Below are 24,176 nucleotides of genomic sequence, written 5' to 3' on the forward strand. Positions count from 1 at the left end.
AATCTGCCACATATGGACCAATTGGCCTTCTGTAATTATGTTAACGAAACCACACACTAGAAAGTGAAGAGACGACGACGTTTCGGTCCGTCCTGGACCATTCTCAAGTCGACTGTGAACAATGAACTTAGCACAATCGACTTGGAAGTGGTCCAGGACGGACCGAAACGTCGTCGTCCCTTCACTTTCTAGTGTGTGGTTTGGTCAACATATTTCAGCCACGTTATTGTAACTCCTCGTCTGCTTCTGTAATTATCTTCATTTCTATGCTGTTATTTTCAAACTTTTTTTTATCCCTAAGTTAGGTGAAGGAGTTCATGTACTACTTGATCTCTCTGAAATACTCAAGTTTAGTTAACTTAAGCTTGGCTCTAAGTTTTAGCGAAAGGTTTGCCGACTTTTTAGTGTTATATGTGAACTAACAGTGCTTTACCACCTCGTGGTCTTAACTACCTCCATGGTAGTTAAGACCACTTCTCCGTGGACTTTACTTCCAATAGACTTTATTTCTCCTTGGACTCAACTGCCTCAGACGTCATCACTAAAATAGTAAGGTCCACTAAAAGTAAGGCTCACGGAGTAGTAATCACAATACTACTGAAGTCCACGGTACAATACACAGGGTAATAAAGTCAAGTGCGGAAGTTATATTCACGGATTGGTAAAATTCTAGGCTTTACTAATAACATAGAAGTAAAGCTCACAGGGAAGTGAAGTTCGCAGGGTAGTAGAATAAGGTTTAATTGGGCTTTTTCTACTTGGACAGGTTGTTCTTCTGGTAAGTTTACCATCTTGTAAACTTTACAATCCAATGGACTTTACTAATTTGTAGACTATACTACCCGCATGAACTTGTTTTGTTGTTCAAATATTATTCCCAGGTTTTGTTTACCAGTTCACAGTCTGTGATTGGTGCCAGTATTATGTCATGTACAGTGTCACATAAATGTGCTGTTGATGTCAAGTACAATGTCACATTAATGATTACATCTGTGCTGTTGATGTCATGTACAATGTCTTGTTAATGATTACATCTGTGCTGTTGATGTCATGTTCAATGTCTTGTTAATGATTACATCTGTGCTGTTGATGTCATGTTCAATGTCACGTTAATGATTACATCTGTGCTGTTGATGTCATGTACAATGTCACGTTAATGAGTGCATCTGTACTCCTGAGTAAATTAAAGTATCCATTATTTGTGTAATGGAATTCTCAAATATATTTATCTATTCACAATTTATTTCATGAAAAAAATTATACTGGAAATTCAACAACATGTTCATTTCTCATTCTCTAATTGCCCGCCCCGAAAATTTGTACATAAAAAACACTGATAGAGGTCATTATATGAATAGTTTTTTTCTTGAGATTCAGTTAAGAAATTTTGATAATATACTTCATTAATTTTGAGTTGCTGTGTTTGTTAATGACTGCAATCTTCATCTTTATAACTGTTGTTATCACCCCGACACTAAATGTTTTAATTGATCGTATGCTCTTATTTTCTCTCCACGTAAAAAGAAAAAAATGCTAATTTAGTTCGTCTTCATGTTTTATGTGTGGACGTTTAAATATTTGTTTTAATATTTGTAAAGAGTTTTGCACACACACACACACACACACACACACACACACACACACACACACACACACACACACACACACACACACGCACACACACACACACACACACACATGTATACATTTGTACTGATGTAATAGCAATAGATGAAACTGAATTAACTGATTTGATCACAAAATGCAATATTCCGTAGAAAATACTAGATAGCAAAAAAGATATAAAGAAAGAAGAGAAGGGGAGAAGTAGTGGCACTGCTGATTAAACGAGACAATAGATTTGAAGAGACATCAATTTAGAGGAAAATCCCAGTAATGTAGACTATGTTGCAGGAATAATTTCTGTGGAAGGAAAAATAGTGATTGTTGCTGTAATTTACAATCCCCAGAGAATCATATAAGACCAGAATGAGAATACAAGAATGCAAACAGAGGTTGTATAAATATCAAACAAAATGTGGCGGAATTATCATGCAGATTGAGAGCAAAGCTATTTTAAATGGGAGACTTCAATCACGGGCAAATTGACTGGGAATCAATGAATGCAAGAGGGGGGGGGGGGGGGGGGGGGATCAGATACATGGAGATCAAACTTAGTAGAAGTTGCAGCAAGAAACTTCCTAACACAGAATGTCAAGGAGAAAACACGAAGAGGATGAGACCAACCAGCAAAATTTTCATAAAGAGTGAAACGGTCATTGAAAACATTGATCATGAAATCCCAATGGGGCAGGTGACCATTGTGTATTAGTCTTCGATTTTGTAGTTGTTATAAAAGATATGGGAAGAGGAAGAGACAAATGCAGTGGGAACTAGCTTTCCATAAAGGTGAGTTCCAGGTCAGAGAATTCTTAAAGAGAGAATACCATTAGAAATAGAACTAATAGAAAAGCAACACAAGACATAGTGGACTTTATAACTGGTCAGTGCAAAGAAGCTGAACAAGATTTATACCGTCCCTAAGGAATAAAGAAGCCAAGGTAAAAAAAATTACCAACGTTTAACAGACAGGCAAAGAGGAGAAATAAAGGAACGTGGAAGAAATACAAGGAGCACAGAACAGAATATACCCATAATATATATACAAGAGAGGAGAATGAATACACAGGAATTCGGAGAGTAGCAGTATGAGAACGATATAGCATCCAAGGCCAAGGATCAGCCTACACTACTATACAGCCACATGAGGAAGATGGCAAATGAACAGATGATCAGGGTACACAAAAGGAGGCCACACAAAGAACAAGGAAGTTCGTTTTTTAATATTGAAGATTAGGAAGAGTACTAAAGTTGGTTAAGGAGTGCCTTTCTGGTAGAAAGCACAGGGTCAAAGTAAGAGCTATCAGAACTGACATAGGTAACGAGTGGAATACCTCAAGGGTCGGTACTAGGGCCCATCCTGTTCCTATGTAAACGATCTAATAGAGCAAGTAAGCTTATTCTTATCCATGTTTATTGATGATGCTTAACTAATGAGGCGAATCAGAATTGAGGACGAATGCATTACATTACAAGAAGAACTAAACAATCTCCAGATGTGGTCTGAGAAATGGTTACTAGTCTTTAACTCTGACAAATGCAAGGTTATGAGGATAGGAAATGGAGCAACTTAAATACAGTGCAACTGCACTTAAATACAGTGCAGTATGAGGGGAAGGTAGCTTCTAATATCTGAAACTTAGAAAGACTTCAGAGTAGACATAAAGATCTAACATTAGAGGCACACGTCAACACAATAATGTCAGCTGTATATGCCATACGTCCGGTTATCCTCCAGGAATATAGAGGAAGATCACTTCAGAGTGTTGTATACATGCATGTGAACGGTGCCTGGTATCATCCTGTTATCCTACTGAGTATTAATGTCTAATGTGGTTTAAGTAAATCGGTTTCCTATTGACTTTAAACCTGAGTGTGTCTTCATCTGTTGTTGCTTGTGTGTCTGGTAAACCGAATCTTCACTTTCTATCTTTAAAGGGAACTTCATAGTAGATTCAGTTTCATTTTGTTCCTATAATTACTAAGATCGAAACGGTTTGATGATCAATACATTTACGTTTGATCATCAATACTTGATGATACCGGGTATTGATCTTACTTCTAGTGATTTCGTGAATGAATTAGCAAGATGAGCACCAATTAGAGACCCTATTGCCATGCAAAATTTATGAGAGACCTAGGAGCAGGATAAGTAACTTTAGTGTATACATAGACAGCTCTGATCGATGAAATCGTTTCAGGGTAGAAAGTAGATTGGTAGGTGCAGATAAAAGGTAAGAGAAAGGTAGATTTTACTGTTCTTTGTCTTTATGTCCATGATAACTCCGAAATTTGTATTCGTGGCCAGGGCCTCCAAAGCTGTATAATGTTATCTTTCGTGAGAGTATGTATGGTATTTGATCCACGCAAGTAACGAGGTCAACTATCATGTTGAGGGCCATATTGGAGACGCTGCTAGTTAGGTTACGTGTCACAGAGGAAAGTTTAGTCTTGCTGCCTCCCCCCCTTACTAAATTGATAGTTGATAGAAATTGATGTAAATTGATAGAATAAATAATTTTAATTTGTATCATATTCCCTCACCTTCCAAACCTCATTCTACCTTCTCCCTCAACATTCTACTCCCGCCCTTATTAAAAATGTGAATGTATTATACCGGTGTGTTCAATTGCTCTTAAAGCGACTTCATATTCGAAAAGTCATCAACATTTAAAGTCTACTCACATTTTAGAGTTTCTTTGCCTCGTTTTCAGCATCATTTGGGAAACTCTGAAAGCCCCGAAACTAATGAAAGGTCAAGTGGTATGATTGCATAATGGGTTGTGACCAAAGTTGGTAAATGGTACAAGATGAAGACGGAGTAGTCGGAGATACAGTATGTGTGGAACCCTTGTTTACAAAGGTGAAGAGATGAAGTTCTGGATAATTTTCTTAGAGAATTTATATTTTTCTCTGAAACGAGTGGAAGATTACTGTCTCGATTCCATCGTATTGCTCCATTGATTTTATTAATGATATATCATGTTAGTGTGATTTATTTGTGTGTTACTGTTGATGTTTAGCTGCTGCATTACCCTATAATAACTAGGAATATATATATATATATATATATATATATATATATATATATATATATATATATATATATATATATATATATATATATCAAAAGGAAGGAAAGTCAAAAAAAAAAATAAAAGGAAGGGGGTGGTAGAAGAAAATCACACAGAAAATATATTGGAGGGGACCTACATTCCCTCTAATGCGTTATGTGTGGTTTCCTCCGAGGCTATGGGCCCCCCTTCTTCCAGCTAGAGGTGGTACTCCCTATATATATATATATATATATATATATATATATATATATATATATATATATATATATATATATATATATATATATATATATATAGGAAGGGAGTACCACCTCTAGCTGGAAGAAGGGGGACCCATAGCCTCGGAGGAAACCACGCATAACGCATTAGAGGGAATGTTTAGATCCCCTCCAATACAGTTTCTGTGTGCTTTTCTCCTACCACCCCCTTCCTTGAATATTTTTTGTGCTTTATTATGCATTTGATGGTTACAAGATATACATGGGTTAATACAAAAATAATAATGCAAAAAGGTGCTTAAAGGTTATGGATCTCTTGAAGAACACAACAATGGGAAACATTGATGAATGTCACAGACGGGTTCGATCATTGTTGCAAGTCAAACACTTCTTCGAATTCCTCTGAAGTTGGACTAGTGCCCAAGACGCAACAGGCATTTCCCCTCTGAAATAATTTTATATATAATAATATATAATAATATATATATATATATATATATATATATATATATATATATATATATATATATATATATATATATATATATATATATATGGGGTATAACAGTGTGTAAGGCAGCAGAAGGAGGGGTACCACTAGAGTCATTGCCACTCTAAATGACTTCACATCTTGGTTGATTGGGCTAATAGGCTATCAACTTCTTGAGTGCTATCGATATCAGGCTTACTAACAAACCAGCAAGTATGCTTCGGCTATGAAAATAGTTCGAAACTGATGTAAACTCGGCATGTTTATATATTGAGAAATTGGGTTTATGTTTCTGTATCTATCCGTTTCCTGCCTCTTTTCCAACAACATTTTTCCATCACCCCATGAAAATGGATTTCGCTTTACGGTTGTCATCATTTCATAAAATTCTTTGAGCGTAAATAAATTAGGAAACAGCATGAAAAAAATATTATTCATAATATTATTATTATTCACAATAGAATAGAACAGAAAGAACATAATATTAGGCTTCATTCCAGTTATGTTCAGCCTAGGCACCTTATGTGGTTCATATCCTTTACTCGTGTTTACTTAACTTGTGGCTGGTTTGTGTAAGACAGTGATGAGTACTGGTTGTAAGACAGTGATGAGTACTGGTTGTAAGATAGTGATGAGTACTGGTTGTAAGACAGTGATGAGTACTGGTTGTAAGACAGTGATGAGTACTGGTTGTAAGTCAGTGATGAGTACTGGTTGTTCGCACTGTTTATTACGGGAGAGGAGAGGCATGTCAATCCGGATTCGCTGCACAGTATTCATTCCACTTGTTGTATTAGTGGTATGTGAAGGGAGGGGAATAATGGCATAGCCTTCGTGATCAATATCTCCTTGAGATCCCCTCTTAACACAGATGTGTGTGAGGTAGTGCATCTTGAGACAAATTGTCAATTTCTAAATCAATGTTATTAAGTAGATATATCTAGCATTTTTAGACGTTGCTCATATGAACATGGATGAGGTCTTTTGGCCTTGTAAATCCTGGAAGAGTTATTTTGGTTACCTCAATAACTTGTTGATCAAACAGTAAGTATACTTTAGTGTTCGTTCACTGTTCGGCGATGAAGTATACTTGTAGTGTATACACAGTGAGACACGAGGTATTTACCTAGTATAATACTGTTAGGCGAAAACAATGAAAATTCCGAAATCAAAATATTGAGTTATAAGAGACAATATTTATATGCAAATATTTATTTTTCCTTTGTAAAGCATCTTAAGTTAAATCAGAACTTTTATTTTTATTGAAATATTTACATTTATTTTTATTGAAATATTTACGTTTATTTTTATCTAAATATTAACATTTATTTGTATTTAAATATTTACATTTATGTTTATATAAATATTTACATTTCTTATATAAATATTTACATTTATTTTTATGTAAGTATTTACATTTCTTATATAAATTGTTACATTTATTTGTATTTAAATAAGTTTTCATCAGCGAAAACTGCAGCTTACCAACAATCATCTTTCTCAATCTTACTCACTGAGTCCATAGTACTCACCTCTGGGTGGGGCGGCGTGGGCCTCTCCGCAGCTAGGAGCCAGTAGAGCCAGAATGATTGAAATTCCCAGCACACCCCGAGCCAGCGTAGCACGACACATTGCTCCTGGCACCCACTGGCACCCACCTAGATGGCACCCACCTCGATGGCACCCTTCTCTACTCGTGTCTTAATGTACTCTCACTCCACACTGTGTGTTTTCCTGTGCACTTAGAATATATATATTTTTTTTTCCTCACTGATGTTCAAATGGTTGTCTCTCGAGGTCTGTTTTGTTGTTTTTCTTATTGTTGGTAATTCACTCACAAAGTATCTTCATTCATTTATTAAAGGAAGTTCTGTTTATTCATCAAATAATTCATTTTTCTCATCCTACTTGTGACGTGGTGTTATTATGTCTCGTAAACTGTCAAGAAACATGTCTTTGGTCGTGAGAATATTTCGGTAATTTAGTCTATGGAAGATATACTGTTTTTATATTTGTTGTATATTGCTTTAACGTTGATTGAATTCTTGTTCACTATAAACCGTGATTTAAATATTTTCTTGTTGCGTTTCTTTTTTCCAGTATGATAAATTCCTTTTATTTTTTTCTAATATATACATAACTAATTTAACTGTTAAAATTAACTGTTAGGGATATTTGTTTATGATTAACATTCAAAAGGATATGAGTCCAATACACGTTTACTAGTATGGTATGTTTTCTGGGAAAGAATCTTCATTATATCTATATTATATATAAATATATATATATGTACACATGTGCACAAAGTAATGAAGTAGACAAGTCTTCGAGTATATAATCTTACGTTTGAAAATTCTACTATACGCTGTCTATAGCACCTGCTTACAGAATAATGCACTTAGTTAGAAATAAAATATTATATAGCTTTGCAAGTCTTGTCAATACATAAAATATAACTATCACGCTTGCTCCTGGTTCATGTTGAGCTCGTAACAGATAACATTGATCCTCATGGATTGTTCAAACAACAATCATCTGTCCTTGAAAATAAGTACATTACACTTTTTGATTGTCATTACATGCCTGAAGTGTTTCCAGCCACTCGTAAAGATTTTCTGTGTCCTATTTTCAGTTAATATTGATCTTTTTCAGGCGCGTAATGATTGCAAAGTCAAGGTCAACATTACGATGGGTCGTGTGTGATCGCAAGCCGTCGGTTTATTAGCGAAGTTACACGGAAATATTTGGGTCGTGGTAGGAGATCCATTCACCTGAGCAACTTGTGTTCTTACTGCGATTTTCCATCATAAGACTCTTCTCCGTCGCTGATTATAATCCATTTTATTAGCAACTTTATTTCGTAAGGCATAGTCCTGGGATATAGTTGTAACAAATCTACACACACAAACAGCAGTTTAAGATAACATGAAAATACAACATATCGCTGGTATGGTGATAACGTTTAGTAAGGAAGTCTGGCATGACTTGTCACTGTGAGTAAAAAGCACACACAGCGGTCCAGTCGTGGATGACGGTGGGGTCATCCAACTCCAGGTACCAGACCCTGGAAGCCAGCTCGTGTCTGAGTTGGGAGTGACTCCGTCGGTGGTGGTGTCGCGAGCACCGCCAGCACTGCACTGACTCGACCCGTCGACTGGTGTGGTCTCTCTGCTACTCGTGCCGCCAGGCTCCACACTGCGCATGCGCCCTACCAGCCTGACTCGACGGTACACTGTGGTACGGCTAATGACCCATTGGAAGCTATCAGGGTGCCGGATTTGTACTATCAACGACACTGCGGTGTTCGCAGTATCAGAGGAATCAAATCATTGGATCTAACGGTTTCACTGATGGCAAAAGAAAATTTTACTGAATGTGATTTTTGTCTTGAGTCTTGGTATTAGTTGTACAAAGCTGCATGACAATTATCCTAATACCCACGGTACTCTGCTGTGAAAATTAATCCTGGAATACCATGGGATATTTTTTTTCTCTCTACCCAGTCTGACCTCGTAAACATTAGCTAAGTGCTCGTTAATCCAGCGACAACCAACGCGTCCTCACGTTACGCTCGTTTAACCTCCTACCAACCACACAGACACATCCATTAATTTGACTCTATTGTGTATTCGAAATCGGGATTTTTTCAGATAAAAATTTATTTTATTATAAATGAGAATTTGATCTATAGTTAGGTCTATATTTGGTTAAGTTAAGTTAGGCGTTCAGGTTTTGTGGGGATTATTTGTATTTGTAGAATGTCGTGTGAAGCATTTGCTGCAACCTGTTCTCAGGCCAGGCTCGTTAAAGCGGCGGCCGCTCACCGAGACGCATTCACAAACTTTACCGTATTGTGTATTTAAAAAACGTTTGTTTTCATTTACACAGAAATATTATTTTATATTAAAGCTTTGTGTATAGTTAAGTGTAGGTTAGATTAGGTTAGGTGTTTAGGTTCTGTTGGCGATTATTTGTATTTGAAGCACGTGGGTGAAGCATTTAGAACGTTCTGATTCGAACAGAGGTCGTCAGCGAAGCACTGTTCGAACGTCATCAGTTGCGAGTCGTGTGTAAAGTGCTTTTCATTCATAAACAACTGCATAAACGAAATAAACAACTGCATAAACAACTGTATAAACGGGCATTTGGTTATTGTTCATGAGGACGGACTGCTGCAACTATGTTCAAATTCCTCTTGAATAGTGCTTTACTCTCTTACGTTCCTCTAATAGCACCTCTCTAAATGCTTCACCTACGTTCTTCAAAAACAAATTTTTGCCAACAGAACCTAAACACCTAACCTAACCTCAGCCTAACCTAACCTAACCTAACCTAACCTAACCTAACCTAACCTCAGCCTAACTATACACAACATTATTATATAATATACATTGATAATAATTTCCTGTCGAAAAATACCGTTATTGGTCACACAGTACGTTCAATGTGCTTAATGGGTCGTTGTGGTCGACCACAGCTTGGACGAGCATGGTCTGAGGACGGGTCGAGGGACGACCCCAGCTTGGACGAGCATGGTCTGAGGACGGGTCGAGGGACGACTCCAGCTTGGACAGGTTAATTGCTTTTAGTTACGATCCGCTCAATTAATAAGGAAGGAAGGAAGGAATTATCGGGGGAAAGCGCCAAGCCATTACGACTATACAGCACTGGGAAGGGATCCGGATAAGGATGTGGGATGGACACGGGATGTGGGATTAGTAGGAGGATGGGATTCCTCCTACTAATCTACTTTTGCATTAGCAACAGCTATAAAAAATTTCCGGTGAGCGTGATATTTTTCCCCCCCCCCCCTTTCGTGACGAGAACTTTGTACCTCCAAAGGATTCCTTAAACTGTTGATGACTGAACCTAAACATAATCCTATTCTCTAACTCGATCACGGAGGATCCTAACTTATTATAAACTCCACATTAACTAATTCTCCATTAACGTTGAGCTGTTTATAACCTTATGCCACTACAGGCATTTTTAGTCCTTGTCTCTTTGTAAATGCATTATTTTGTCTCTTTGTAAATGCATTATTTTGTCTCTTTGTAAATGCATATTTCTGAAACAAATAAATGATACACAACTAGTTCTCTATAGTCTGTCCTCACACTTAATACACTACAGTTTGACGCTATTGACCCAGCCAATTCTCTCGCCACAGCGTACAAAACTGAACGTACTAACATACCCAGAAACGTGCGAACCCAAGTTTCGCACTTGGTTTCGCACTAGTTTATCGGACTAGTGGTCATAAGAGCACAAGATAACACACATTATGTAGGATAGACATTAGAATCCACCCTCAGGATAGAATCCATCCTCAGGATAGAATCCACCCACAGACATATACATGAATGTGGGTAGATTCTGCCTCGTATGGGCCAATAGGAGCTGCCTCGCATGGACCAATAGGAGCTGCCTCGTATGGTCCAATAGAAGCTGCGTTGTGGACCAGTAGGAGCTGCCTCGTATGGACCAATAAGAGCTGCCTCGTATGGACCAATAGAAGCTGCCTCGTATGGACCAATAGAAGCTGCCTCGTATGAGCCAATAGGAGCTACCTCGTATGGACCAATAGGAGCTACCTCGTGTAGACCAATAGGAGCTGCCTCATATGGGCTAATAGGCGCTCTGCAGTTTCCGTCATTCTTACATTCTTATGTATTTATATGATCCCGATTCTTACTGGGAGTCTCTATTGCTAGTCCTTTTCAAACCAAATTAAATCAAAAGTCCTGTTCAGAAACTATCGTTGTGATAGGTAATCAGAATCTAATTTATGCGGGGCTCGAACAAACAGAATTGTGTTTCATGGTCTGCATTGGCATTTATATTAAAAAAATGACATGAAAACTAAATTGAAGATCAAATTGCTGCAGCCTGTATTTTGTATTTCATGATGTTATTCTTGAATTTTAATTATCTGATGCGCAAAAAATTATCGGTATCATGCGAGTATCTGAATCATTAACATCATTTGATGTATATTCAAAATTAAGGCAGAGAATATTTTTTCTCTGAAATCATTTTTATGTAATTCGTGTTAAGTTTTACGTTGTCGGCCTAATGACCTCTGTCTCGTTATGTCTCGCCTGTGAGGGTCAAACTGTATGATTTATACATCGTCCATTGTAAATAATTAGCTGCAGAGATAATATTCGTACAGATAGTGACCGTGTTGATCAGACCACACACTAGAAGGTGAAGGGACGACGACGTTTCGGTCCGTCCTGGACCATTCTCAAGTCGATTGTGATCGGGGTTGGATTAGAGTTTGTTGAATTATACAGAGTTGGATTATAGAAATGAGGTGACCGTTGTGTCACCTCATTACTATAATCCAACTCTGTATAGCATCATGATCATTCTGGTACAGGCCAATATTGGCATCATATAACAAACACAATTAGACTGCAACGTCGTTTGATCCCTCCGAGATCAAAGTTTTATATATCAATATTTAGACTTTTAAATTACTTTTGAATCTACAATTCCCTTCGGTATTCCCACACTTGCTTACGATCCTGACCGTTCTAATGCTTCCTTATATCTGCCGCTCATTTTGGTTTACAAATGGTATAAACTCTTTTCTAATGTTTACCATAATGTTATGTTAACTTGGATCACCTTGTCGGGAAGTTAAGGCTCATATGGATTCTGTGTATTCAAGTTATGTGAGGATCAGTTGTCTCAGTCTGTTCTAAAGCCTCAACCATCCCAGTTCAGGAACTAGATTTGTTGTTAAGTTTGGGCATATTGTATTATTGTATTATTTATTGTATTCTTGTGCTACCTTATTGTATTCTTCTATGTGTGTCTGCAGAATCAAGCTGCAACTCTTGAACTCCATCGTTGTAATACAGTGACTCCTGACCTAATTTTTGGTATCATATCCACTTTGGAAATTATGAACCGCGCTGGCTTCCCCAATCTCCTCGCTCGGTGAATTGAATTTTCATACCACGCTGAGAAAGATGTCTCTATATGGCTCATCTCTGTCTGAGTCCTACTACCCATGCTCTCTAGTTCTACTGGTATTCATTAAGAATATTTCCTCTTTTACCGCCCTGTCAATTTCATTAAGTGAGAGGGGAAACTTGGGGGATCTTGAGGGGGAGCGTTGAAGAGGGGAGGAGAAGTGGGTGGATGAGAGGAGAGGGGGATAATTGTAATATTATATTATATACTATTTATTTATATATAATAAGGAGACTTATCGAAGTCCCCACGGGAGACATCTCCCGTCACGCAGGGTGCAGTCGTACCTCCACAGATCTCCAGTATCAGCTCTTGATACTGGTAATGGCTCAAAAGGGCCACCACTTACGGGCTGTTCATGCCCGTGCCACCTTTTGGGTGGCTTAATCTTCATCAATCAATCACCAAGTCCCCTTAGCCAACGGCTAGCGTTACCCTGGAGATGACAGATGACCGGCTCTGGGGACATCTGTTCACATCTAGGTGAACAGAGGCATCAGCCGTAAGTAAAGTTACCCCTCAGGCGTTGCCCTGCCCGGACTACACACAAAGCTAGCCAGTGGCCAGGCCGTTGAACATACCAAGCTAACAATTAAATAAACTCTCGTTAAAACTATTCAAATCACTCAAGGAAAACGAACTAAATTACTAACGAAGCAACACCCAGGCCTGGATGTGGAACACTAGCACTCAAGTAGTGTTCCACATCCAGCTGACATTATCAATAAAGCCATAAAGATAATAAAAGGGGCATTTCCAACCACTAGGCTGGCGTTAATAGTCGTCACTCCATGATATTTCTTGGGCAGCAGAGAGTCAAGCAATTTTCCTAAATGGCCTTGTAGGATTTATGACTCCCTGAAACTCTATGGTAAGCCTAAACGTATGTGTTCCTATGTACATAACTATGTGAGCATTTCTCGGAAGCAGACTGAAGTGTTCTAGTTCATTTTTCTGTGTGTGAATATATTGCGCATTGTGGAGCCAGAAACCAGTTTTTCTTCCTATATGTATTTTCTTTACTGTAACATTGTGTTTCACTTTCCTATATTTTAAATATATGAATATTAATCTACAAAGTCGTTAATATCCAATAAAGGTATGAACGTGTTCCCTATAAGACAGCCAGGGGAACCAAGCATCAGTTCCATCTAGATTCGTGGGATATGCATCGGTTCATTTCTGGTAGTTGATTGGTTGGGCAGAGTCTTAACAGTGTTCGGGAGATTCCATTGGGATTCATGACTCCTAGTTCATCCAAGGGGCTGGCCAATGGCAACTCCATCACCAAGATTAACTTCATTAAATGGCTGTAAATATATCCTTTGTGACAGTTCTCTAGTGGAGAACATCGACTCCATAATAGTCGAGAATGTCTCAGTGAACAATGATTTTCTTCCCGTCTGTGGAAGCTCTTCATGCTGGTGATTTTCTGTTTGCTGTCCTTAATTCCTCATTCTTTGACACTCAAAAGTACTTTCGAGCTCGTCACACCGATTGATTTACAGCAATTCAAAATCTAGATAAGATATCATACCCAATGGTTGGTAATACTCACAATAAGTGATCAGGCGATAAGGATTTTTTAAGATACAACAAGAAATCACCAGCAATGGATATCAACAAGTAATAATAACATTCAGTCGTGATCATACCAAATCATCACAAATCACCTCAAATTAGCTATGTTCCAGCAGTCATTACACAGTAATAATCACCTTTTAAACGAGGCTAAATAACTTGTTTTCCTTTATTTTATAAAACAATTCATATAATTTCATGCACCATGCAACACTAGCACGATGACACAAAGCATCATGCACCATGCAACACTAGCACGATGACACAAAGCATCATGCACCATGCAACACTAGCACGATGACACAAAGCATCATGCACCATGCAACACTAGCACGATGACACAAAGCATCATGCACCATGCAACACTAGCACGATGACACAAAGCATCATGCACCATGCAACACTAGCACGATGACACAAAGCATCATGCACCATGCAACACTAGCACGATGACACAAAGCATCATGCACCATGCAACACTAGCACGATGACACAAAGCATCATGCACCATGCAACACTAGCACGATGACACAAAGCATCATGCACCATGCAACACTAGCACGATGACACAAAGCATCATGCACCATGCAACACTAGCACGATGACACAAAGCATCATGCACCATGCAACACTAGCACGATGACACAAAGCATCATGCACCATGCAACACTAGCACGATGACACAAAGCATCATGCACCATGCAACACTAGCACGATGACACAAAGCATCATGCACCATGCAACACTAGCACGATGACACAAAGCATCATGCACCATGCAACACTAGCACGATGACACAAAGCATCATGCACCATGCAACACATGAATGACGCTTGTGTAATAAAATTTTACAAAGAAATACAACGAGACAACGATGGGGAGCCGGTCGGCCGAGCGGACAGCACGCTGGACTTGTGATCCTGTGGTCCCGGGCTCGATCCTGGGCGCCGGCGAGAAACAATGGGCAGAGTTTTTTCACCCTATGCCCCTGTTACCTAGCAGTAAAATAGGTACCTGGGTGTTAGTCAGCTGTCACGGGCTGCTTCCTGGGGGTGGAGGCCTGGTCGAGGACCGGGCCGCGGGGACACTAAAGCTCCGAAATCATCTCTAGATAACCTCAAGAGATATACACTTACACACACGTCACGCTCAAGCATCCCCCATACACAGGGGACGAGCAGAACAAGAATACCTCAGGAGGAACTTAGCTACACTGTCACAATCGCACAAAGAGAGATACACTTACAGGGCCGGTGGCTGTGTGGACAGCACGCTTGATTCGTAGTCATGTGGACCGGGGGTTCGATTCCAGGGGCCGGCAGAAACAAATAGGCAGCGTTTCTTTCACCCTGGTGCCCCTGTTACCTAGCAGTAAATAGGTACCTGGGAGTTAGACAGCTGTTACGGGCTGCTTTCTGGGGTGTGTGGGTGTGTGGAAAAAAGTAGTTAGTTACAGTTGATTGATTGACAATTGAGAGGCGGGCCGAAAAAGCAGAGCTCAACCCCCGCGAGAACAGCTAGGTGAATACAACTAGGTGAATACTCAGCTAGCACACAAACCCCCTCAAAGTACAATCTACACAAATACAGCGCATGGGTTACAGTATATATAAAAACAGAAAAACTGTAGTACAGCAACAAGGAAATAAAGAGATACGTACACGAGTACAAAATAATAACAGATTACAAACATATCTCCATAACACTGAAGTGGAGAGTAACAAACCCCATGTGGCCCGTGAGGCAACCACCGCTCACACGTGACTTCAGCGACAAGCACACAGCACACAAGAACGGTAACTGAACTGACAAGGATTCTAAATAACATTAACATTCCCTCAACCTAAAACAGTTAACACGTGTATGCTCGACCAGGTCTTCAGCGACCCGTCAGTGAGGTCCTCCCTGGGCACCTTTAACTCTCACAACTATAACCACACCCTCCGGTTTATTGATGGAGCCCGACCTGCCCGTCCCTTCATGCGCTAACTGAACCTGGAACACCTCTTCTCCACCACTTCCCGAAGCACGCAGCGCCCACGGCCATACCAGATCCCCTGTGGAAAGAAGACTCCTACAAGAGTCATTCCGGGTCCGATTTCGCACCATAAACTACCTCAAACGGTACCCAGCTTCTCTCCTCAGGGGAATCCGGAGGGACGGATACCAGTTTGAACTTCATGTCAAGATTCGCGCCAGAACAACCGGCCGTTACACACCAATTTTCACTCGCGGGATCAATATCAAACTCCACAATAACATCCTCTTGCACAAGCTCCGGAGGACAGCACCCTGACAACACATTACCCCTTGGCTCAGCGAGGATCTCCGCCTCAACCACGCGAACAATTTTCTCATTCGACACACATCGCTACCCTGCCGACGTCGTTTCCTATAAGCACCTTGATCAACGGATGCAGCAACAGCAAGAGGCCACACCAACGCATCAGGATCGGCAGGCCAGAATTCCTACTCACTCGAAGGGGTATTCGCACCATTCGCATCTAAAGATCCTTGACCTGGCTTCACGTCGGGGACCAAGATCACATGCTTCACATCCTGCAGCCGAGCACTAGATTCAGTCAAACTAGTCGTCGAAGGTATTCACAGAATATAGTCTGCACCTGGAACCTTGAACTCACATGCCTCCCGAATCAAGCTAACGGTAACGTTTTTCTCCACTGAATCATCCAGCAGACGACGGCCATCTTAATCCTCTAAACGGGGAAGATCACCCGCACTAAATAGGTTCACCTTGTCGCTGGTCTTCACTGCGACAGTTGCAACATGTCCAATAAAACCACAAGTGAAGCAAGTGTGGGAGTGTCATTGCACGGCACTCAAAATGTATTTGAACTGCCCAGATGAAAAACGGTTCGGCTGAATACCGAGCACTTTACCGTGGCGTCCAAACACACTAGGGAGTGTAGCGTAGGCCATTTCAAAGGGGAATTTCTCACCGATACAAAACTTATTTTTTGGTTCAAGTTCAGGATATGTATCGTGACGGTAACGTTGGCAGGGGTAACACTCGTCCTTCATACTTCACTAAAGAAACCAGTGAAAGCCGTGGGATTTCCAAGCTTCACTAATACCGTGCCATTTGTCATCATTTGGACACCTGCGGCGGTCTTCAATCTTCACACCCAGCACATCAAATAGTGCAACATTAGCAATGGTGTAATCCGGCTTGCAGGAGAAACGCCTCTCACTCGGACCACTGAAGACCAAGGGTTAAGGGCCCCATCTTCACACCTGCTGCCCGAACCCGTCGACAGGTGAATAGCAGGACAGTTTAAGTTCATTTTCCACCACAGACGTGGCCACACACTTACAATGGTAAGCAGCATAAGTACATTTACTTCCGTCCTCCATGTACTGGGGATAGAGTTAGACATCATGCAGTGTAATGAGTCATTGAGCACTCAACAATAGAAGGTGATTATAGTGCATTTACTATGCTAACCACTATACATACAGAACACACACATTTACCTGTCCTAAACAATCTGGGTTCGAGGAATGTTCTCATACATATTGGTTAACCTGTTGATTAACCAGTAACCAACAATAACATGTTGGTTATTGAATGCTCAACACTGAATGTGATTATTATGTTTACAAAGGTGAAATGCAATTCTAACTAGCTTACACATAAAAATATACATGCATATACGTTTATACATATATATTTAGGTCTCTCTTACTTTGACAGAGTAAAATAGCTGTTATAGAAACTAGTGTGTTATCAAGCTCTCAACCACAGAAGGCGATTAAGGGGCTTTTACAAGTTCAAATTATAATTACATCACATATATTACAAATATTGCATTACATTGTCAATATTGGGTACGAGTCCAGTATATCATTGTGTTCCAGTATTCAGATAATATTGATAGAGTTCGGCATATGTCAACCCAGAGGACCGAAAGTCAATATGGGACATTCTACAATATATAATACAATACAACGTTCAAGGGAGTGCACGTTTTCGCTTTAACAAAGTTGAGACATGAAATCGACATTTGAGTTTTCAGAAAGCTGTCAAATACGTTAGTATCTAAGGCGTATTCCAGCCGCTATAATATCTATAATATAGAATTGTCAAGTTCTTGCTCTATTAGTTCCATACATAAATTTCTCCTCACAGTATTCATCATAATGTTTAATGCTACAGCTTTCAGGTCTTTGTGAATTTGTTAGGTCAGTAAGATTTCCATCAGACATTCGATTCAGTATTCTCTTTGTCACTCCTAATGAATCACGTACATTAATTTTTACGACTGGTCTACAACAGGCTATCTATGCAGGCATATCAACAGTATCGTACTTTGAGACGCCAATAAGTTATCATATCCAAATTAATTTAAATTCAAATCTGTTTTATTTAGCAGCTAAAACATTCAATCGAATAGCCATGATTATTTTCTGGGTCTTACTACTATGTGCGTTCAATGCCAGATGAGCACTCTGCGAGTCACAGTATATAAATCCACTGCCATTATCTTTTAACAATTCAGTTGTTAGATAGCTAGTAGTAGTAGACCTGTTAGTATTAGTTAGTAGTTGCTAGATGGGTTTGAATCGTACTAGCCTACTCATTGACACGCTTCACTGCTGTATGAGCGACAGAAGGTTGATTGAATATATTACATGCACATCCGGTACATCATCTACTGTCTTCTACAGAGCCGTCAATATAACACTGATTCACAACGTCACCTGACTGACATCGTCACATCATTTTCTGACTTGAGCACTTCCAGTGATGCTTCATATTGTTAACTGTTTTAATAACGTAGCGTTTACACTGTCTTTCTTGAGTGTATTTACGAAATCAACTAATAGATCCCAGTTATCTTCTGGATAAATTGGTTGGTTGATCATTAATTGAGTTGGGAAATTGGATTACGTTTTTTGGTTTTACAAATGTTGCCAACTCCATCAGGGTGCAGTGGCAAAGAACCGCTCGTTCGCGACTTTTATGTTAACAATTGAGGAGCAACTCCACACACGTTCGATCCCCACAGCGGCTGTAATGTCTCCATTGCCAGCCAGCCAGGACTTGTGATCCTGTGGTCGTGGGTTCAATCCCAGGCGCCGGCGAAAAACAATGGGCAGAGTTTCTTTCACCCTATGCCCCTGTTACCTAGCAGTAAAATAGGTACCTAGGTGTTAGTCAGCTGTCACGGGCTGCTTCCTGGGGGTGGAGGCCTGGTCGAGGACCGGGCCGCGGGGACACTAAAAAGCCCCGAAATCATCTCAAGATAACCTCAAGATAACCTCAAGCCACATAGTCACTCACTCATCTACAGACATAATGTATCATCCTCAATATTAACCAGAAAGCAATGTGTGTTGCACCGTGATACCCATCATACACAGTATCATTCTTATCTCCAAACAGCGAGTTGGAAATAATAACCACTAAAATGCATGAATACTCTCCACACCCATTCACCTCTAAGTATGCAGCGGCTGGTTCTCGAGTCAAGTGAAACTATTCACTCATATTCTATATTCTTTATCAATGTTCGTGCTATCTACTACAGAATTTCAACATGCAACTCATAATTTGTGAGTGATTTAACTGCGTTGTCCATGCCACGTGCATGATGGCGCTCGATATAGACAATGCAATCATGCACGCATTCTTTGGGTAACAAGGACTTGTTGCTTCAATAACTACAAGGCTCTCGCTAGCATAGGTGTTGCAGACTTTGATTGTGTGGTCAACCTGTTCTCATGTCGTCGATCACGACGATAAAATTTCGTTGTTTTGTGCAGACGATGAGTCACAATAACGTGGCTGAAGAAATGATGAACAAATCTCAACTCAGAAAATGGAGAAGCGACGACCTCTTGGACCATTATCAGGTCCACACGACTTGATAATGGTCCTGGACGGACCGAAACGTCGTCGTCTCCTCAACTTCTGAGTTGTGGTTTAGTCATCATTCGTGGTACTGTTTAAATTAATAGCAAAGTAGTATTATCAACTCTACTTCTGGCTAATAAGTGCTAACTTCGATAAGTCAGGCGGAATGCCTTTGTTTAAATGCGTCTGATTGTGCTAAATGCGTTTAAGTGAGTGCTAGTAGAAGCACTCCCGTACAAAGAGGAGGGAGGAGAAGTAAGATGAATGATAGTCTGGAAACATGGGTGATGAAACAGTGAAGAAACAGGGTACAGAAGGCTAACCCCTGGTTTTGCGAATTAGCGACTGGAAAGGGTTCTAATCTCGGCTTTGGAACTTAAATCTACGACGGGTAATTCAAGGAGACGAATGCAGTGTAAGGGAAAAAACTACACAGGGAGTGAGTGCTTTTTAAGTCAAAACACACATTTTTTCCTGACAAGGTGAACAGAAATGAACAAGTAGTGAATTTTTTTCTGAATCCTCTTTGACAAAGAGATCAGATGCCTCGGGACCATCAAACATGCTAACCTTGCTCACTCATATATATATATATATATATATATATATATATATATATATATATATATATATATATATATATAGAAGGGGTACCACCTCTGGTGCAAGTGTAGGGACCCATAGCCTCGGAGAAGAAAATAAAGAGTACTCAGAGAAGACCTTGTGGATCCTCACTGAACACTTTGATATTTTCTTCTCCTTCCACCCCTATTCTGTTGGTATGTGTGTATACTTATCTAACTTTATATGAAAATTTCATTACACAAAAAAAGTTACAATATTAATTACATGCAGGGTACAAGGCTGCTTGTCACAAGTTGAACAGCTCCTCCAGCTCCTCAGATGGCGGGCAGGAACCATATATATATATATATATATATATATATATATATATATATATATATATATATATATATATATATATATATATATATATATATATATATTGCAGTCTTGTAAACATGTATTGAATATAACAGAAAAGGTGAGATGTGTAATTCTGGCACGAATCTTTATTTTTCCTTATGTTCGACTTCACTTGAGAACGAAGTTGAAAAATTAACTCTCCAAAAGTTCATTTTACAGTTTTATTATGGCCTGACGCTAAGAGATGCGTTTCCTTGACTTCTGTCAAATTATCAAGGACAGAAGTGAATTCAATACCACTTATAAATAATTTGTCTTATAAGTATTATCTTTCTTCTCTATAATATCTAGCACACTGATGAAACTTCAATTGATAACCAGTGTTTTTTTTGCAAGGTTTTTATTTCTGTTTCTGAAATTTAAGGTTATATGCCTCACAGCGTTAGTTTGACCATCCAGCGTAATAACTTGTAGGAAATCAATATACATTTACATGGAACCCAGCAGAGTGAGAAGGAAGATTGCATTCCTGGTTCCCTTGCAAGGATCTCTTCCAAGAATCCACACGCATCGCTCTTGCGGAGTACCCGGGCGTATGTGGCACCCTTGCTACATACCCTTACGTGGCATGCCATCGTTGCAACATACCCATCTATGGCACACATGCAGCATACATGTGCATGGCACCTTTGCAACGAACTCATATGTGAATAACTTTGCCACGAAGCAGTTCACGGCTCCCTTGCAATATTCGTATATGTGGCACATACCAATGCGTTGCACCATTGCACCGTATTCATGCGTGGTACCCTTGTAATGTACCAGTGCATGGTACCCGCCATGGTTCCCGTGTGAGATAATCTACCATGGCACCTTTGGTGATTTTCTTGTGTCGTTTTCCTAATGAAGCAACTTTTCATTGCACATTTCCTTGACACATATATATATTTTGCAACCTTTGCATTGACCCAGTATATTGCTCCTTTGCATGATTTTGTTGTGAGGTATAAATGTATATCATTTATGAATGACACTTTTTTTTCTCTATGGGATCCTTGCATGAAATAATTGCAATGAATTTCTTTAGGAGTGTCGTGAACACGAGGTATGGCGCGGCTCAATGATCCCTGGCTACGTTTATCATGAAAGTGTATCGTGCAATTTGCAGTGTAAAGTGGATAATGCAAAGTTGCAGTGTAAAGTGGATCGTGTAAAGTTGCGGCGTATAATGATTCGTGTAAAGTTGCAGTGTGAGTCGGTTATTGAGCAATCCATATTAAATACGCATACAAAACATGCACATAAGATTGCAGCAAGACTTCTTGAGATGCCAGTGATACATGTGCTAGTGATTTAAGCACCGTGGCTGTGTGAAGTACTCTTGTTATTGCTATGCAATGTACCAGCATCGTGTATTAGCATATCTGAAGCGCTGACAAACACACCTGGTTAGGCACCAACAGAAACACAACAAAAACAAAACAATAAAAGCAAAGACCTTTTGCTACCTCCAAAATACCATGTCTAGGTAGCAATAAAAGCTTTACAGACGTCTTAACTAAATTGTAGCCTAAAGTATGTAATTTCACGTTATTGTAGTTTAATTGGTTAAAACCAAAGGCATTTTGAAACTGAAAACGTAAATTCTGTTTTTTTCCTCTGATCGTCATTGTTTACCCACTGATAACACTCCCGAGTCCAGGGTTAATAACGCCAAAACTATTAAAGATATTGCCATCATGTTACGGTTAAAAAACAGCTTTAGAGGAAGGAGGAGGAGAACTTAACATTTATGTCTAGAAGACAGTAATCTTCAGTCATTCTTGAATGTCAGAATGACAGTCATTCTTCGTAATCCCGCAGGTCGTTGTCGCGATCTGTGCTCTCTCTCTCTCTCTCTCTCTCTCTCTCTCTCTCTCTCTCTCTCTCTCTCTCTCTCTCTCTCTCTCTCTCTCTCTCTCTCTCTGTCTGTTTCAACATCTGCAGCTCTGCGTCTGACAAGAAAAAGCTGCCGGGGGATGTAAATATGTATGACAGGAGGGAACAGCAGTCTTTGAGCTTGTCCTGTTGAGGCTTCCTGGAGGTAAACGGGGTACTAAGGAAGAAGGAAGCTTCGGGGGAGAGGAGCACACTTAGGAAGAAGACCCAATGCTCTTTTCAATCGAAGAAATGTCTGCAATTCCCGTTCAAGACTAGAGAATTGGGGGAATACATTGCAACACTAATTCGGATTTAGTCGTGGTGACGTTATCGTAGGTTTGACAGTAAACGCTTCTATTGCTATATTAGACCTTAGTGCTATGCATAGTACAGGTGTCATGTTGTCACTGGTACATGAGGTACCAGAACATCATACAGTTCCAGTGTCATATCAGGTATGTCATGAAGATCATCTATGCATTATAGACTGTCAGGCGTTATGTGAATCACAGTTATTATGACATGTAACATTTATAAACTTGTATGTGGATAATTATCCACTGACAAGGTACTTGTATTTTGAACTCATCAAATTGTACTCAGTTATATCTTCAGGAGATGAGTTGTGGCTCCTGGTTTTCGCCTCTCAATCTTTAATCCACTTCACTATAGGTTCCAGAGCTATTCGGCTCTGTCATATCTACATGTAAAGCTGTGTGTATGGAGTCTTATCTCCACCACTTCGCTTCTTAGGGCAATCCATTTGTTCACTCTCTTGGCACAGAAGGAATTCTTTCTAATGTCTCTGGCCCAACAGGATACTTTGTTTACATCTGTGTCCTCCTTGTTCATATACTACCCATTCTAATATGTCTTTATTGCCGACTATGGCTATTCCACTGAATATTTTATAAATGGTGATCATTCTTCGTGACTCATACCTCTCTGCTCAGGGACTAGTCTGGTGGCATACCTCTGAGCTTTCTCCGGCTTTATTTTGTGTTTGAAGAGATCAGGGCTTCACGCAGGTGTTTGAAGAGATCAGGGCTTCACGCAGGTGTTTGAAGAGATCAGGGTTTCACGCAGGTGTTTGAAGAGATCAGGGTTTCACGCAGGTGTTTGAAGAGATCAGGGCTTCACGCAGGTGTTTGAAGAGATCAGGGCTTCACGCAGGTGTTTGAAGAGATCAGGGCTTCACGCAGGTGTTTGAAGAGATCAGGGCTTCACGCAGGTGTTTGAAGAGATCAGGGCTTCACGCAGGTATTTGAAGAGATCAGGGGCTTCACGCAGGTGTTTGAAGAGATCAGGGCTTCACGCAGGTGTTTGAAGAGATCAGGGCTTCACGCAGGTATTTGAAGAGATCAGGGGCTTCACGCAGGTGTTTGAAGAGATCAGGGCTTCACGCAGGTGTAGCATATTCCAGAACTGATCTGACATAAATTGTATGCAAGATCATTAGTGACTCTTTGTTCTGATTC

The 24,176-nt window shown here is 39.8% G+C and overlaps 1 protein-coding gene across 2 annotated transcripts in view; it reads right to left on the reverse strand.

Moving 5' to 3' along the window:
- Window positions 1-8,537, reverse strand: part of LOC123772149 (protein amalgam) — a 260,945-nt gene extending 252,408 nt beyond the window's left edge. For both annotated transcript variants that reach the window (XM_045765169.2, XM_045765168.2), the window contains exon 1: window positions 6,938-8,537. In XM_045765169.2, the coding sequence (XP_045621125.1) occupies window positions 6,938-7,037 (100 nt within the window). In that variant the 5' untranslated portion in view covers window positions 7,038-8,537. The remainder of the gene's footprint in view (window positions 1-6,937) is intronic.
- Between the last annotated feature and the right edge of the window lie 15,639 nt (window positions 8,538-24,176).

This window comes from Procambarus clarkii, chromosome 69 (genome assembly GCF_040958095.1).
Source record: "Procambarus clarkii isolate CNS0578487 chromosome 69, FALCON_Pclarkii_2.0, whole genome shotgun sequence".
NCBI lineage: Eukaryota > Metazoa > Arthropoda > Malacostraca > Decapoda > Cambaridae > Procambarus > Procambarus clarkii.